Here is a 19,251-nt window from a genome sequence, read left to right on the forward strand (position 1 = left end):
CTGCAGCTTTACCTGTAGACCAATGCCCTTAACCATGAGGCCACAGCACTCCACTAGAGTACGTTTCAAACCGAGCCAAAGGCAAGGGCCATTATCTGCAACCAAGCCCCTAGCCTAAACGTACTTGGCCAAGCACATATTTATTCCCATTCATGAAATTCAAAACAGGTTAAAAATTCACAAATTTCCCACTGATTTTGTTCAACAATATTACTGTTTTGTAAAACACCCCTCTGGCCATGTCTATGGTATGTGTCTGGCACGCGTAGTGCTAAAAATCTGCTCATATCGTGTACTGTGTGATGTGACGCAGAACACAGGGGGTTTAAAATCACCCACGTGACCATGGTGACGGGCTCTCGACCAATATGAGTGGGTAAGTTGTCTAAGGTAAAAAGATAACTCCCTGCTTGTTGGAAAAGGTGTAGTACACGTATTTTGATACTTTACATACATGCATTTGTAGTTACCCCACACCCTGCACAAAACATGCATTTAAATACATGTACCAATTTTTAACCTGAACATGTAACTTAGTCTCAACAAATCTTTCTACCTTTTTCATTGTTGAGGGACTATATTGTAATGCATAGATAGAGTCAAACTTGTCCAAAGGCTTGTGAAAGTAGTACAACTTCAGACCCCTGATACCATCCTTAATCACCCATCCCCTCTCCTACAGGAGACATAATAGCCACTGACTTTCTGAAAAATGCTGTGTGAAGAAGGTAACCTTTCAGCACCTGGGTCTCTTTTACTGGACAAGTAAATGAATAAATGTACAGCCGTGTCTGAAATGGCATTTTACTATAAAATATTCAGCCAGTTTGCCAAATCATCTCATGCAATTGATGGAGTAATTAAAAGATGCCATGGCTGTCTCTGCTGAATCAGTCAGGAAACGTAAATCACCCCTTTTTATCATCAACATTCAAATAGTCCGCTGATAAAGAACAGGCAGAGAATAAACGTCAGAACTCATTATTATTGTATGATATTTGTCCAGTGTGGTTGACGTTGACAGATTTATCTGTCACTGCAGTGTGTCACTTCGGAGGTGGTGTGAGATGGTGGTACAAGGGCACGATGTGACATGAATGTTTGATGAGGCAGACAGATATAAACTTTTCAAAATGAAAGCCAGGCTACATTTCAAAACAAAACAGATTCATATTTATATTGCTTGCGAAAATGCAACTTAAACTTTATGTAGGCCTATTGAGTTCACTGTGCACACTTGTACAGTTTTTGTATCTTGCTGTATCGACGCACCAATGTGGTGGTATTATCATGGGAAATTCATGAACAATCTGAACAGCAACTTCTGAAGTTTAAATTTTTGGGCTGGTTTCCTCGGTCATGTAGGGGTCATTAGAAGTCATTGCTTAAAAATGCACAAAATTTGACTTTCTTAAAGAAAAAAACATACAGGGATTGTTTTTTTACGATCATTGTAATTATAACGTCCATTCCTTCTCAATAATACTCCTTAATTTGAAATGTGATACTGCATTTTGCCAGGATAAGATTGTAACATTTTAAATTAAAGAACAATCATATTTTTGTAACTCATGGCGTGACAAATTGATGCTGTTCATGACGGATCCAGCTCTTTAGGAGCCGACCCGACCAAACCTACTAACTGGTCGGGTCCTCACGCATACTTTTGGAGCTTTTCTAAAGGGAGAGTGCATGTGTGCCCCAGGGGATTAAGATTGTTATCACCACTAATCCTATAATGAGTGTGATAAGAGATCCTGCCTGAACGATTCAGCTTACAATTTTGCAACTAAATACCTTGATATAAATTCATATAAATATCTTATTATTTACGTGTGTGAAATGTTATTTTGTTTTCTTTTTTGAACGGTTAAATTCCATAAAGTAATGACAGAGAACGATTATTACATACAGATGCACATACAGTGTATGTACATGTACATGTACATGTCCATGTGGTCATATGGTAGTTCCAACACTCACCCAGCCAGCTGTGTTGTCCACAGGAGGTTGTTTATTTAAGTGATTAGGGGGATTATCTTGCTGGACATGGGTGAAGTGTGTTTACTCAAGGACTCCCCACTGGGGTTGAAAAGTATGTGTGAATCCATCTAGGTTTTCTAAAGGGCTGTTCACGTAATGTTTTACCAAAGACACCGCATATAAACAAACGCTAAGGTAACACACATGTAGGTACCAGACTATTCCTCATTTGCATACATGTTCCCAAATTTTGCACATGCAAATTAAATGATCCGATACCAGGGTGAGAGAGCAGGTAGTGGTAGGCGCGTACTGCTCGACACCCTGGGGATGAGGTTGCCGATTCCCGTACTACCCGTAAAAGCACACTCCTGAACATTACCAGTAAAAGTACCCCCTAGAAGTTAATATTTATTTTCAGTGCCTCTTGCTTACTGTCTCCATGAAATAGACCTGTGTAGAAGATTAGCAGAAAACCATGCGTCCCAATGATAAATTGAGCTTATACATGTACGGTACATGTAGGTCGGGTAGATGCAAAGTACGTCAGGATGCAAAAATTCATCAGGATTTTCATTGGCAGTCGCCAGCATGATACCGACCAAGACACAAGGGTGTTGAAGATGACCAATGATTATGATGCAGTCTGCGGGGGAGTTATGACCCCCAGAGGCCCATTAGCGAGGTGTCTTGTGACTGGCCCATTGAGGGAGGGGGAAAGGGATGACTTATAAGCAGGTGGGATAATGATGAATAATTGAAAGTGACAATGAACAAGCGACAGATTAATAGGGATTTCTGCATCAAGCCCACAGTACGTCAATGACAAGTTGTTTCAGTTGGGCAAACTCCAGACCGCAGTTGAGTTGTGTTGGTATTAAGTCCTCATAAAAAATGTGTGCTGTTAGTTTACCATCTCATTTTGCAGGAGTATTTATGGTTTTTAATTAACGTTACTGTCTCATTCCCTTCAGCCGCTCTTTTTCATTCTAAATAAGCTGCAGAGACTAAGCACATACAACTACTGTTTGTTTTTTAAATTTCCTCCACATCAAAAACATTTTCTTTGGAGAGGGGAAGGGACGACATCAAAAAAAAAAATTTCGAGCACAAATGTGAACACCTGTACACATGTACAGGGTGGTACAACTGAAAAGAAGGAAACCCACTCTTAACAGGAATTTTAACCCACTTAACTTATTTGAACTGTTTTTTTCTGCATCATGTAGTCAAGTATAGCTCTTCAACCATACGTGGTGAAAAATCTTTAAAAAAATTGCAAGAATAGTGTTATTATGATAATTTGAATACAAGTCACTAAAACCACTGTTGTCCACATGTAAGTCTTGTGTAGTGTTTTTGTCTTAGTCAAGCGGCTGGAATATTCTTGTACTTTTTTTTTTCAAAATAAGACTCATCTTTCGATTGCTTGTACACAGCATTCCATGTGCTATAACTGCCCTGAGGAGGAGCCAATGACAAATTTTCCCCCCGAAACCTAAGCACAACTTCATCAAGTACAAAGTATATAATTCTGTCACATTATGATTGCCTGCACTATGCAGAATTTATAGTACTAAGATTCCTACTTATTCAAAAGCCAAACATTCAAAACTATTATTCTTGTTTCTTAGGCATGTTAGGGTTAGTTCCAGCTACTGTACATTGTACATGTATGTATACCTCCTTATATTTTGGTACAGCTATCAAACTCTTTTCCATGGCCAAAAAGACAGCATAATATGTACATGTACATTTACATGTACATTTGCTGAAACCTTTCTTATTCCATTGAAAGGTAGCTTTGGATGAACTCACCAGTGATTGGATACGGTTCTGGTTTTGCCTTGTCACATCCTGGTAACGTTCTTCTGTGACTTGTAAACTCATCTGCAACTCTGAACTGGACCAAAAATCCCAGAAATGTACATGTACTTGAAATTTGTACGATGGCAAAATCTGTATGATGCACGCAATATCAGCTTTTATGTATGGTTTTGTCAGAGGGCACCAGACAAAGCAGTGAATATGTGGAAGGTTTTCAGTTGTTTGTTTGAGATTTCAGATGAAAGTTACCCCCGAAAAAAAAGCTTAAATGAGCAAGATTAGCAGTTCTTGGAGGTACACCAACTTGCTAAATGTTTTATGCTGCCTGCTAATACAAAAAATGTATGTTGTCAATCTGTTCACATTTTTACTTACCACCGTTCTATATTTATTATTATTTTTAAAAATCATTCCCTTATTCATCTAACATAAAAAAGGCAACAGACAATTGTACCTTTAGATTCTTGATTGTCATGTAACTTTGTGAGCATTTACATGCGTATTTCCCCGATATTTCCACTTGTGCCATGTGCAGTGCTATTTAGGCATGAGAATGATTTTCAAGAATAAACAGGAAAAATTACTGAAAATTACTGTAACTAAGGTATCCAAAAAAAATAAAAAAAATACAAGAAATGTGATGCGATCAAGCTATTTTTTAATGAGTCGTTTGTCGACCCCGGTCAAATTTTTTTTATTACAGATTTGAAAGGAGCACAATCTCAGCATTACTGCTGTGAAAACTGCATATTGATACCATCTTTGGTTGAAAAAATTATGGAAGTCAGAACACCAAGAGATGTGATGAAGTGGCCCTATTTTGGCCTGTATAGATCTCCAAATGAAAATTCCCAACAAACGACTCATTTGGCTTGATTGCATCACAAATATTATTAGGCCAAAAAAAAAGTCTCCGGTTTCTGGTATGCGCGCGCGTCGCCATAGCCATGGGCGTCGGCAAAATGAATTTTTTTTTTTTCAATGAAAGATGATGTCTCAAAACCACCAAACTCACTGGTTTGACTGAAATCCTGCTGCTGCACAATTTTAACGTGTTTTTAGATTGGGTTATGGTCAAGAATAAGCTTTATGTGGCCTCTCTGGACTCCCATATATTTCCACTAAGTTTAGTCGGACACCATTTGCAGTCATCAGCCTACATTTGAAGCAAAAAAATCAGGTAAAAAAAAAAAAGCCGCGTAGCCGCACCACTTTTTGGGCAAGCTCCATACCAGAAACCGGAGACTTTTTTGGGGGGCCTTAGGTAGTGACATTTTTTTCCAGGATCCACTTTAATGTTCAGGGGATTTATGTGCATTTCTTTATTGTCATACAGTGGGTTTATTTTCCCTTGTTTTCTTTTTTACTGTGGACATAAACACAGCACACTGGCTGGGAGACTACCTGAGTTGTTCTGCTGCTGTTCTTGCCTGCGTCTCCTCTGTCAGCTGGGACTGAAGCCTGGCCCTCTCAGCTTCAAGCCGGCGCAGACTCTCAGTTACTTTGATGGCTACGGACCCTGGCTCTGATATCTGGCGAAGAAAATTGCAAACATGAAGTAAAATTGGAAACATAGATTGCTCGGGAAAAAACATGAAATAGCGCAATCAGGTCTAAACAGTACGTCACATAAATTCTTTATGAACACTAACTTGACTGAGCATGTCCGTTTTTAGTTCAGAAAATCAATGGTAAACAGTCGGAAAATGTCCAATACTAAGGTGTAATATCGCCCTCTGTTACATATCCTCACTCATGTGGGTAACTGTAACATAAGCTTTCATGACATCTGAAATCATAGTAGTAGTTAAGTCTGTCACGAGCCAATGTGGCCCATCTGGCTGGCGTTTATCTTTGGTTTCAGTAGCATGAAACATGTTAAACGACTGAGGATAGTTCTACTCCCCCTGGATGGGATGCTAGTAATCGCAGGTTACTCCCCAGCTAATGCCGGTGCCCATTTACATGTATACTCCTGGGTGGAGAGAGGCAAGTTGGGGTGAAGTGGCTTGCCCAAGGACACAACATACCGGTATGGCCAGCAGCTGGATTCAAGCCCCTGATCCTCTGATCATGAGTCACAAACTGTAACCACTAGACCAAACTCCTTATCTCAAATCATGACTTTCTCTTAATACTGCATGTACCGGTACGTGCACATCTTTCCCACAGAACTTCTTGAATACTTCAAATTCCTCCACTGTGCGGAAAACCTACATGTATGGCAATTCCTTTGTACAAGTACTGTGAGTTTTAGGAGGCATAATGTACAGTGTATTATTATGTTGTGGCAATGTCCTTTCATTCTTAGTTAGAAATTAAGAAATGCTTACAGCAGATATATCAGTTTACTGAATCAGAGATATAGGTTGCCCAAAACCCCCTCTATTGTCTATTGACCACAATGCTAAACAAGATGTTGCCTCAGCACTAAAAACATCCCTAAAAAATACTTACAAATAAGTTAATTTCGAGACTCGTATTTGATTGGCTAATTCCTACAGGGGGATTCCAAGGTGAGCTATACTAAGTCCTACCTTGGTTATGAGTTGCCGTAAGCTTGTTGGGCTTGTACTAGTAGACAGTGCTTGGGTCAACGCACTATACAGTGCAGTCCTCTCCTCTTCAAACTGCTTGACCTGTGTCTGTTTACAAACAACCAAACAAAAAAAAAAAACAAATTACATGTAGCCTTGCCAAACTTCCCATTGAATCAAAATATTTCAAGGGACAAAAAAAGATCCTTGGTAAGAAATGATTATAAATCAATTTTTAACAATTTTGTCCTTCTTGCTTGATGTACATGTAAATGTAATGATACATTGTAAAATTACTGTTTGCTCAGTGCCTTACAGGTTAGAAAACTTCACCGTAGCCACTACGTACATGTAGCTATCTGACTATGGTAGGACTCGCACATGGCCATAGGGCTTAATGGGGTCAGCTGGCCAGGTTGAATTTGCCAGCATGGGTGTCACAGGGGGGGGGGGCACTTGCCCCCTGGAAAATGATTTTAAAAAAAGAGGGGAGGGGGGGGGGAGGAAAGGGAAAAAGAGGTGCAAAGCCATCTTGCTGTTTATTTGATGAAAGGGGGGGGGGGGTAGGGCAAATGCTCCCCTGCTCACGCTCGGAAAAATGATAAATTGAGAATATTAATGAAAAAGTTGAGAAATTTTGGGAAAAATTTGCTTTGCCCCAGCCCACCTGGAAAAAATCCTGGCGACGCCCATGTCTGCCAGCAGTGGATACTGCAACCTTTGATATTTGATCGTGTTAATTAAGTTTTAATTTCAATACTTGGCTGGTCCTTTCACTGATTTAGACGGACTTGAATTTTTAAAGTTACGGTATGCTGGTTGTTATCTTGCCGTTGCCCCTCTCAGCAACCCCCTCCCCCATCAAAAAATATACTTAACTAGCCGGGGGGGGGGGGGGGGGGCTACTTTAGGAAAAGAAATTTCACGGCCTCTCCAAATGCAGCACTTATCAGTCCATTCTTGATTTACAAATCTGAAAGCTAAGCCCTTACTTCGGCTCCATTTTTTAAAAATAAATATTGTATTACAACTGTTGTGTTGAGCAAAAAGCACAACCAGCAATGAAAGCACTCTCCAATATTACTTTCATTTCAAAAACAAATTGGGTGGAGGAGGAAAACCAAGTTAATTACATACGGGATGTATATATTTATCAACTCTTCACACACTTTGTTCCTGTATTCTTAGAATCAAATAGGATTAAATATATGTGAAGTAGTAACTTTATCTCAATAGACCTGTCAAAACACGATCTGCTGCGTATATAATACATACAAATCAAGCATCAATTATGTAAGAACTGAACAAACAACTTTTTTTGCCAATGGACCTGTCATCGACACGTCCACTTCTTTTTACCCCAAATGTCAAATGAACAGGTGCATTAAACAGAACAGGAACTGTTAGCAAAGATGTGAAGAATTCTCCATTTCCTCAAATGTCATTCCCATTTGAAGCAGAACAAAACATAAAAGCTTATAAATCATATCCTGAAAGAGAGAACTAAACTTGGCAATGCCCCCAGTGCTGAAGAAGCCATCACTTAAAGAATGTCCAAAGTATGACCACTTAAGATGATTATACTGCTGGGAGGCACGCACAGCCGGAAAAAGATTTGTCTCTTTTTTGTGTGCTAGTTCTTGCCATTTCTGTGTGTGAAAAACACCATTTAGCAGCTGTGGTTGATGGCATTTCAAAACATACCTCTCCATTGGCATTTTTTTGTAAATTTGTTCCCAGGCAAAAAGATACCTCAACATTTCTGACACAATCTTGTCCACGTTTGTCAATGACTCTACTCTACTTGCAGGCAAAGGCATCCAGACACATGTTGGACCTTTCCTTTTCAGAACAAAAAGTTTTTTTCCTGAATATTCATCAATCAGCATTCGTTTTCACAATGTTTCTCAAGAGAATTCAGAATGGAGTCCAATGTATGATAATTGTGTAACGCATGCATAATACACGTACAGCCCTTGCTACATTGTGTACTTAAAAAACGCATCATACATTTTGCATTTTTATTCAAATGTATGCACTATTCCAAAACATGCATTATACATGTATATGTACATGTATGTTGGAAATATTTGCTGGTAAATTCCTAATTTGTCTGAAAGCCTGCAAATTTGTTGGGTACATATTGCACAGTGGCACTTTCATTATTAGTTGATGCTTGTACACACTCAGTATGACCCCTTCAAAGCTTTACTCACAGCAAGAAATGCATCTCTTATACACAGATATTGAGCCTCAGGATTTATGTGTAGACACATAACCATTATAAAAGATTTGAATTTAAGATTTGGCTAAAAACAAAAATACCACACCCCCCCTCAAAAAAAAAAACTACAGAAAAAAAAACTGTTCAGAAACAAAACGAGGGTATCTTGACCTTTTGATAAGACATGATGCAGGGATTAAAAATAAACCCAAGGCTGAATTCTAGTATTACTACACGTATGATTATGAATAACATGGTCCAACAGCTAAAATAGACCCTTCTGTCATCTGTATACATAAAGTCACAAGTTTCTTGAAGCAAAGTATATGCAATCCTTGAAATGTACCTTTGCGTTCCATTTAACTTGATTTGCAATCTTGATATTGCCAATATAAAGACCTTTTTGTGCCTTTTGGTTTTATGCTGATGCAAATTTCCATATTCATAAATAAAACTGTGATGTCATTCAATGCAGAAACTTGAGTTCACATCTGCTTCAGTATAAAAGGTCACCAGAATTGTAGGGGTTTGCTGTGGCTATGTCTCTGGTTATGACAGTAAGACAATTTGACAAAACGTTATGCACAAATATTTTCAACAAGCAGGATTTGGGGTTTACATTTTGAAGAGAAAACCCTAATCTGAAGAGTGTGTTCCTAAAGTGACATCACAGCAACAGCGCCCTCAGAAGTCAGGAAAAATATGAAACATTTTCAATATTTTAAAAAGTGCAATTTGCAAAAAATTTTTTACCAAAAAGGGATGTCTGATAAATGTACAATGGAGTACCGAAGTGTGACATCATTTAGAACTAGAAAGTGTAGTGCAAACCAATGGAGTACGCGCTCGTGTTGGTTCTTGGGCTGAATCACGCGCTAACGTCTTTTACACACATTTTGTGCGCGTGACGTATTCACTTCAATACTCCATGGGTGTGCACAATCAAAAACTTGGAGCTATAGTACATCTATGATGAAAAAAAAAATGTGTCAAGATTTAATTAACTTTAGATAAAATATATGCAGAGGCGCCTCTTCTGCCAGAAAAAAATCATGGGGGGGGGGGGGGAGGGAGGGAGGGGCTGGACATGGTTATGAGAGTAATAGTTTTTTTTTGGGGGGGGGGATATCCTCCCCTTTGGGTGTTAACCTGCTCATAATAACCTAGGAAAACACAAACATGTATGTGTTCACGTAGCCGCAACATCCTTTACTTAGTCTTTCACTCCACTATGCAAACCCTCCAGTCTTGTAAAAACTTCCTCACTTCATCAGAAACTGTTTAATTTCCTATGGGACTTTGAAGTCACATTATACGTACACTCTCAAACTGGGTCTAATTTGCTATCATTTCTGCAGGCCAAAAGGTCCCAACCTTCTCCATGTACACAGCCCCAGCAAAATTAACGAAACCTTAGACCACTAGATTCAATCTTTCAAACTCCTTGTTATCATCTTTGTCAGAGAGAAAATACAGGCAGGGCAGGGAGTCCTGTTTCAATGAACTCAGGCTAAAATATCTGCTTTCATAATCTGTTGTCTTTCAGGAATTTTTTTTTCGGTGTATGTAACTTGATTGTGTACACAGCAGTGGGACCTCAAACTGCCGACACGGGATTCTGGAAAAACACGGGCATTCTAAATTGGGTTTCTGTGGTATACATGTACATCCATCGGATCATGTTTTCACTGCTACCGGTATGTTATTGGACCAAGTGATGTCATGTTTCATTTATGAAAAAAATATGGAAACTTTATCTTGTTAAAATTTCATTTAAAGGGCATACTGGTAGTTAGAATTAGTCCGATTCAAAACGGATGAATCGAGACCTGCCAAATACTAAGTTTAACCTCATACGTGTAAATCTACAGTGTACAGGGTGGTCCAAAAAAGGTTAACACTTTTTCAGAGGCAGATTTCTCAAAATTGAAGAGACAAGAGACATTTTTTTTAAGATATTCCTAAAGTCCAAGATCTTTGTCGTTTATGGTGAAAATATGAATGGTGAAAGTTAAATAATAAGGGCCTTTTACATAAGAATGGTAAAAAAGTAGTTTGTCCACGTCTACATGTATGTCAGTCATGTAGACCTACATGTAATTAGAATTATTGCAGTCTTTGTGCATGCAGTGCTTATGTGCTGACCAAACAAGTACATTGTAGCTCATAGACTTGCATGTGGACGAACTGGTTTTTGACCATCTTTTTTAAACCATCTCCATTTCTTAATTTAGGCTTTATTTTTAATGTTGTTTCACCATACACCACATAGATGCGGTAGTTTGGGAATATCTTGAAACAATTTTAACGTGTCTCCCCAATTCCAAGAAATCTACATCTGGAAAAGTGTAAAAAAAAATTTACCACCCTGTATAGCAACTACACCAAAGAGAAAGCTCAAATTATGACTAAAAGGCCGCTGATTAGGTTTACTTTTAAAAGCTCAACAAAGCAAATAGACAATTCCAGAGTTACTCAAGTTACATTTGGATCAGTTCTTCTGTCAACTTTGTGATGTTATTCTTTAAAGTCAAAGCATTTAGGGTGGATTTTTTTTCTCAAAGGAAATCCCTTGAAATTAGGTGAGTAAACTATAAAATAAAAGGTAAACAAAATAAAGTTCTGTTGATCTGGGAATCACTTTTTTATCGGTAACACAAATGGACATGGAAAACAAATGAAGTATGGTAACCTGCATTTGAAAGTTTCCTTATACTATGAACTGTTAGAAAGATCTTTTCAGTGCCCCTACATGTACATCATTTGGGTGTAAGTCATATGCTACCACAACAATTATTTTAAAATCTCTAGCGGGATATATTTTTGTGACTCACATTACAGTAACTCAGGTTACAGTTTGCCCAGCCATCTTTGGTACAAAACAAAACATATAAGAAAATTAAAGTCTCACAAAAAAGTCTTTTGGCAAAATATGAACCTTTCCGTCTGCCTGAAAACCACAAACTCACAATAACACTTACATTTTGCATGTGAAACAAGGTGCAAAAAGACTACCTAAAATCCATAACTCTAGCCTAACAAAAACACCTGTTTTTTTGACATGTCACTGGCACATCACTCAATGAAAGTTGTGTTCCCTTTAATTTTGACCACATTTGACGTTGTGATGATTCCCCTCCATGGATGATTGTAGTTCTAAGGATTTCATTAAATTTCCACTTTTCCCTCTCTCATGGAATTACCCAAATGATGTCAGTAGGATTTGAACTATTTCAAATGTGTTTTGTAAGATAGCTTTGTGGGTTGTTCACAGATAGTGTTCCTTAGGCCAAAAACAAGTCTCCGGTTTCTGGTATGCGCGCGCGTCGCCGTAGCCATGCGCATTGGCAAAATGAATTTTTTTTTTTTCAATGTAAGATGATGTCTCAAAACTGCCAAACTCACTGGTTTGACTGGAATCCTGCTGCTGCACAATTTTAACGTGTATTTAGACATGTTAGATGGGGTTACGATTGAGTATAAGTTTTATGTGGCCTCTCTGGACTCCCATATATTTGCACTAAATTTAGTAGGGCACCATTTGCAGTCATCAGCCGATATGTGAAGAAAAAAAAACGGTAAAAAAACCCCCAAAAGTCGCGTCACTTTGATAAAACATTCCACAATGGACTGTGATAGTTGTTGGACACATGTCGCACGCAAAACACCAAGTACCAAGACGACAAAAAAAACGCCCGGAGAAAAGACGCACTTCTTGGGAGAAGACTGGCGCATGAATTCTTAAAAAACACCGCCCCCTAGGGGATGTGCAAATTATTTATTAAAAACCTCCTCAGCTCTGAGGAGATGAATCTCCAGGATATCATCACTCATCTCAACAATGCACAGCAATTTTTCTTCCATGAATAAACCATTCTCTGATATTTACTCCGGCATATAAATCTCCCGAATATCAAAGACCCCGTTTGCCAAACCCCAAAAATGGCCTGCGGCAATATCCAAATTTTGTTTATAACAAATTATGTACATTAATAACAGGAACAGGATATTACATTCATGAGGTTCATATGTTCAGCCGAATTAATAGGTTCCTTAGGGGAAATTTATCGCACTTGAGATCAAATTAAAATCAAGTATAAAAATACATAAATCTTGCTAACACCGCCTTCGGAGTTTAAAAATCCGTACATGTAAGTATTACTTCCAAGGGTGTGTGTTAGTGAACGGTTTACAGTTTCAAAAGCCCGTTACCGACTAGCCTCCTAAAGATGTCACTCAAATTGACAAGACTTGGGTATTCAGGAGAAACTGGTTTAATGGGGTATCCTTTGCATACCCGTAGATGTGAATTTATATGAGAGGGGGTTGTGATGGATGCAATTTCATCAACAGGTGTTTAAAAATCACTTCTCTTCTCAAAATCACAGCCCCTCACCCTCCTGAGGACGGACAGAGCACACTGTCCGAAACGTCGAGTTCTACACTCAACCAACCGGTTCTTTTCAGAACCACACTTCTTCCAAGAAGAGATTTCTGTCCACATGGTGTTACCCGCAATTTTTGTCTATTTTATGTCATCTGCCATGCAAAGCTTTAAGTCATATATATGTGGAGCGCTGTGGTCCAATGGTTAAGGTGTTCGGACTTGCCGCGGTACGTGGGTTCGAACCCGGACGGGGAACATGGTGCTTGTGTTCTTGGGCAAGACACTTTACTACAATTGCCTCTCTCCATCCAGGAGTATAAATGGGTACCTGTGAAGGTAGAGACCAGATTGTGCTGATCTTGAGATGCTGCAGAAACTGGTCTCATGGCCTGATGAACAGGGGTAATAATTGTGAAGCGCTTTGAGACCTTTGGTATAAAGCGCTATATAAGCACTATATTATTATTATATTATTATATAGCCCAAAGTGCATTAAATCTACATCCACATCTATAATTACGCTCTATCAAAGCATATACAAGATAGAGACGTTTGGCAACTTGATCTTCATTTCATGAATGTAGGCTTTGGGCGTGAACTCGGGATACCTGGGAAAGTGACAAGTGTAAAACCAATTTCCAAATCAATTCTTTTTGAGATGCCGAACATACCTCTGTGTTCTCTGACACTGCCCTGGAGTTCTGCATTTCGTTGCGCAGTGCCACATTTTCTCGCTTGATGCCGTTCAGGGTAGCCAGAAGAACCTGATGTGGTGGAATAACAACGGACAGATTAACACGCTTGACTAATAAAATATACTTTCATTCATTTAACTGTACTGGCCTACTCAAATAAAATCCTAAACTCACCTACATTTTAGCCAAATACAGTGAAGAAAGGGTGGGAATGTTTTATCGTCCATCCCTTCATACATGACTTCAAATCCTTGTCAAAATTGACATTAGACATGTCAGAAAGCGAAGCATTGAACAAGGGAAACCGTTTGCCTCATTGACCATTAATCCTCCTACATGTCCTATGCAAACATCCTTGCAGTCACTCAAAATCAATCAAGTGACTGTTTCCAACCCTTAAAGGGAATGTACATCATTTGCTTTTGCTGTAGTTTTCAGAAATAAATGGATTTGGAGGATTAGTATGTTATAGCAAATATTAGGAGCAGTTTTTGAACAAAAGCCAGTTTTCTCCAACGCTGGTCGGCAGACCAGCATTGGAAATTGATACAAAAATACCACTTTACTTAAAAATGTCAGCACACCAGGAGCCATAATTGTACGGGACGCTTTAGACTGTCATTCCCTTAACAGTCCAGTAAAGAATTTTGTGGTAATTTAATCATTTTGTTTTGGATGTTTGCAAATGTTGTATCTTCCCTTTAAGAATTCCCAGCCCACATACATGTAAAGCAGGATTGACTGCCTTGCACTGCTTGATACAGCTTTGCTTCGACTCCGGGAGAGTGATAAAACAGCTGCGCGCGCCCACAACTTGCCTGCTTTGTCTGTTGACCCAGTTTGACTAAACGCAGTACTTGCTTGACCCATGAGCTGACTGCTGGTGACTAGCCTTTGTTACAAGTATAGCAGGGGAAGTGGAAGTGAATTTTGACTGTCCGTGACTGCTTAAATAGCAGGAGGGATAAAGTTGAAGCACAAAAGTCAGTGTAACCATGAATTTTGGGGATTTTTTTTACCAAACACGGCTGCTTTACCTTCAAAAAACTTCAGAGGCAAAGAAAATTAAAAGAGCATTTATTATCATAAATAAGAATCAAATCATTGGCTAAGTGGGTGCAGGATCATAAACATCATGGCAAGATATGGTGCCAGTTTTATAGCGCCGTTGAACAGTTTAATAAAGAATGCTGTAATAAAAAAGAAAAAAATAGGCTGCTGCTTACTGCTTACAGTCTCCATGAAATGGATGAAGGTCCTGTTAAGCAGAAAATTAAGTGCTTAGCAGGACCATAAAATGACACAATCATCACCTGATTTTCTTCATGGAATTCAGTCAACTGAACTTCTTTAGCACCTGAAATAAAAAAAAAATCACGATGTAAATTACAAAGTATAGCTATGCGAGTGAGAATTTCCTTCTTACGACCTACTGAGGCATTCTTGACAGATTTACTATAGTTATTGACCATACCACTTATACATCTTAAGCATCAGTATTGAAAATAATCCGCTATGATCAAAATTTCGTATTTAAATTGCATTGCGCATTCAAATCTCTTTGGATTTTATTCCAAGGCTGATACTACGAAATCGTATCTGTCATTAGAAGATGAGCTAGTCTTACCTTGCAAGCAATCCTAGGATCAAGTGAGCTCCGTAAACATAAGATACCTGAATGTTCATGAGTCCTTTCCCCCTTGCCAATATACACAGAGCTTTACTGAAAGGCATCTTTACTTAATATGATAGCTATTCAGCTCATCTTATCTCATGAATAGGAGCATAACTTTAAATGAGTATATCGTCAGAAAATCACTGCTCTCTCCGTTTGCATTTTGTTTTTGGCGGGCAGAATATATCATTTCAAGACGAAGAAATAATTCCCAAAGGGTAGTTGAGGGCACAAGCAGGAAATCCTCTGAAGGAACAGACATGAAAACATTTCGTAGTCCCATTATACAATGTTATGATTCAACTTTTGCAAACTGCATTTCCATCTTCAATAACATGAAAATTTAATTCCATCAGGCCATTTTTTTTACTTACTTGGATTATGGAATTGTCGCCGAAAAAAATCGGAAATCCTTTACAAATTGAATTGAATCTTCAAACTTGGTTGGTGAAATACTGAGTACCTTGTTTTTGCCTCATGAAAATTTTGGAGAAGCTTGCCGGCTAAAAGAGTGAATAAATTCATCTGATTTTATTTTGCGTGTTTTTGAGCACTGATGGTCCCAGTCTGGCCAAAGCCGTAGACAAAGCGAGGGTTACAGAAATGTTATTCATCCAGCAAGTTCTATCCAGCAAGACATTTCTGTTAGATGAGTTACCCTTACCAAGGTCTGCCCGCAGGGTCTTGACCACCTCTTCAAGCCTCGTCTGCCGGGTTGCATGATTCCTCTTCTCTTCCTGGATTCGAACCCCCTCCTGCCTCAGATCTGAGCAGTCACTAGACAGGATTTGAACCTGACATATCAAAATAAATAAATAAATAAATAAATAAAGGTCACCCGAAAAAAGTGTCTTAACCCAGTAGCACCTGTACTACACCGTATATTGTGTTTATTTACCAACCCTCCTGCTATTTAAACAGCACAGACAGTCAAAATTCACTTCCACTTCCCCTGCTATACTTTTAACAAAGGCTAGTCACCAGCAGTCACATCATATGTCAAACAAGCACTGCGACTAGCCAAACTGGGTCAACAGACAAAGCAGGCAACTTGTGGTCACAGCTGTTTTATCACTCACCATGAGTCGAAGCATAGCTTATCAAGTTACTTAAACAGTCCCAGCCAGTCAATCCTGCTTGTATTAGGCTGGGAATTCTTGATTGTTGAAAACAGTCACTTGTTTGATTTTGACTGAAAGGACTACTTGACACAGAATATGATCTGACTGCTGGTGACTAGCCTCTGTTGAAAGTACATGTACATGTATAGCAGGGGAAGTGTAAGTGAATTATGACTCTCTGAGACTGATAAGATAGCAGGAGGGTTAATGTTGTACACAGCACTGCATGCATAGCCCTGTGGATAAACTATATAAAATACATGCATATATTCAGGAAACTTTTGGCCTTATGGGAATTGGGGCAGGTGAGATGACAGTACAGATAGACCTTTTAGGTCCACTACAGCTCTGAACTATATCAAGCCAGCATCTAAATCCTATCAGGCAACGTCTCCAAAGGGGACTGAAATGTACAGATTTGGAAATGCCAAGCATTCTGAAAAGTGTACAGCTTCAAAGTGCAAAGCAGTCCCTCAAAGATCAGCTCGGCTATCTCTAACCGTCTGTTAAAAATGTAGCTTTATACACTCCAAGTGACAGAAATAGAAATGGGTAGGTGTTAAGAGGCACTATTAAGTGCACAAGAACCCCCTAATGGGACTGGTAAAATACGTATTGATGGAGCTCTGCCTAGGTGTGCATGTACATAGGTCACCAACAGTCTTTTTCCAAGGGAGATTTTCAGGAGCAAATTGAATAAAATGTGTTAATGAATTAAAATCACATAGTGCATTGCAGCTCCCACTTGGCATACCGTACCTACACATTTAGCATGTCACATTTTGCCTAGATTTTTTTTCAAGAGAGAAAAAAATAAACACACATTGTATCCATATGTACATGTATGTTTGTTTATCTGTGGTGCAATTTTCTTCAATACCATATCGTACCAATGAATTAAAAAGCACAAACGATGTAATACATGCATCTACCTGAATCAAAAGCACAAATGATATGAGGAACCCAGTTTGAAACAACAAGTACATAAATTCATTGTGAAGATCGAGGCCAAGTTCAAGTGCTGCCCTTATTTTGCATGGGAAAATCATCAGTTCACTCCGCCTTGATGAATTTATGTTAACAAAGTGGCATGCTTGACAACATGTACGACCTGGTGATACATCAGCAGCCAATCTAGCAGGAAATAACTCTTAAATCTTGCGGGTAGCTCATACACACGTATTTCAGCCTGTGCAGTCAAAGTAGTCCGCAAATTTGGGAATCTCTATACTGCGTATGAGAGTCTCAAAACTTGAATTGAAAAGAAACATGCAACACAAGAAAATAGACTGGCACCTGAAACAACCAGTTCAACAACCCTTCAGTACTGCATCAATCAACTGTGCCAAAAGAAAGATCTGGCATGTTTGGTACAGGCATGCAACTGGGAAGTCACAACAAAGGAGGAAATTCAAATCTCTCTAAGACTTTGTATGTACAGTAGGCCTATTTTTTCTATTTTTTAATGGCACACATGGGAAGTTAAAAAAGAGGAGATCAGCTGATCAAAGGAAAAGTTGCATGCCTGCTGGTACTATTTCTACACATTTCTCCATAGTCAGCCAACAGACTAATGACAATGAATGAAGAGGTCAGTCTTTTTAAACAGTTGGACCATGGTAGGACATGTACCGGTCTAGTCTGTAGCCTCATTTTTAAATCAACCGACTTTTCTCTTATGTGCACAATATTGACAAAAAGTCTCCATTAAAAAAAATTGAGTTGAGTCTTCAAACTTCATTGTTGAAATACTGAGGACCATGTTTTTGACCAATAAACATTTTTGAGAATTTTGCTGTCTATAGAGTGAGTAAAGTTGGCTTGATTTTGTTTTGCATGTTTCTCAGCCCTCAAGGTCCTAGTTTGGTGTAGAAGGTGAAATCACTGTCTAACAATTAATTTACACGCAAAAACAACCATTCACTTGTCTTTTACTATACTCTCGAGGACAATGCTTTGTGTTTCCCTTTGTCCCTGTAATTTAACACTCTCCCATAGAAAAAGCACATTATAGAGGACTGTTTTTAACAAAAGACACCACTCCCGAGGACTGAAAGGATCTGTTGTTCTCCCGTTGTGTGTCGGTCCTCTCAGGTTATAATGTAGAACACGTACAAACATACACGTACTAAAGTCAAACTTTGTAATCAATGGTAATTAAGGATCAATGGTAATTAAGGATCAATGGTAATTACGGGAATTCTATAAAGACACTTTTGACAGATTAATACTGATATGATTTTGCTACATGTACATGTATACAGTTCATTTTGTCCAGGTAGTTAGGGTTACTTATTTCACTATCTTCTGTCCATATTTTCCTATAGATCACTTTGATCCGTTGGATGAATGACCTCTATCTTTACCTGTTGTCTCTCGCTTTCCACGACCCCTTCCATCTCCCTGACCCTGTCCAGCAAGGCAGCATGGGATTGCTCAAGGCTCCTGCGAAGACTGCCCTCTCTGGCCAACTCTTCTCGTAACTAGAGTCACAGGAGAACATTTACAATGTTGGTTAACAGGTGTACACGTGCACAGTATTGAATTCTATTATGAATGCACATTTGGTGCAGTGAGGTTACCAATGCTAAAACACTTCAACTCAAGGCTCTAGCAATAATTAATAATAATAATAATAATATCGGATTCTTATATAGCGCACGTATCTACCAACAATTACATGTAGGTACTCAGGGCACTGGAAATTATATATATTAATAAAGAAAGGCAAATAAAGCTCATGAGAAATATGAAACCCATTACGTAGCACCTTATAGGGGTTTACAAGGTGCTGCGGCGCAT

General features: G+C 38.8%; 1 protein-coding gene across 3 annotated transcripts in view; it reads right to left on the bottom strand.

Annotated features, from left to right (window-relative positions):
• Positions 1–19,251, bottom strand: part of LOC119732003 (coiled-coil domain-containing protein 150-like) — a 59,043-nt gene that overhangs the window by 20,789 nt on the left and 19,003 nt on the right. For all 3 annotated transcript variants that reach the window (XM_038205352.1, XM_038205351.1, XM_038205353.1), the window contains 7 exons: positions 18,816–18,932; positions 15,993–16,122; positions 14,967–15,010; positions 13,630–13,722; positions 6,348–6,455; positions 5,215–5,342; positions 3,802–3,886 (listed from right to left, as the gene is read on the bottom strand). In XM_038205352.1, coding sequence (XP_038061280.1) covers positions 3,802–3,886; positions 5,215–5,342; positions 6,348–6,455; positions 13,630–13,722; positions 14,967–15,010; positions 15,993–16,122; positions 18,816–18,932 — 705 coding nt within the window. The remainder of the gene's footprint in view (positions 1–3,801; positions 3,887–5,214; positions 5,343–6,347; positions 6,456–13,629; positions 13,723–14,966; positions 15,011–15,992; positions 16,123–18,815; positions 18,933–19,251) is intronic.

The sequence above is a fragment of the Patiria miniata genome, unplaced genomic scaffold (genome assembly GCF_015706575.1).
Source record: "Patiria miniata isolate m_02_andy unplaced genomic scaffold, ASM1570657v1 HiC_scaffold_24, whole genome shotgun sequence".
Classification (NCBI taxonomy): domain Eukaryota; kingdom Metazoa; phylum Echinodermata; class Asteroidea; order Valvatida; family Asterinidae; genus Patiria; species Patiria miniata.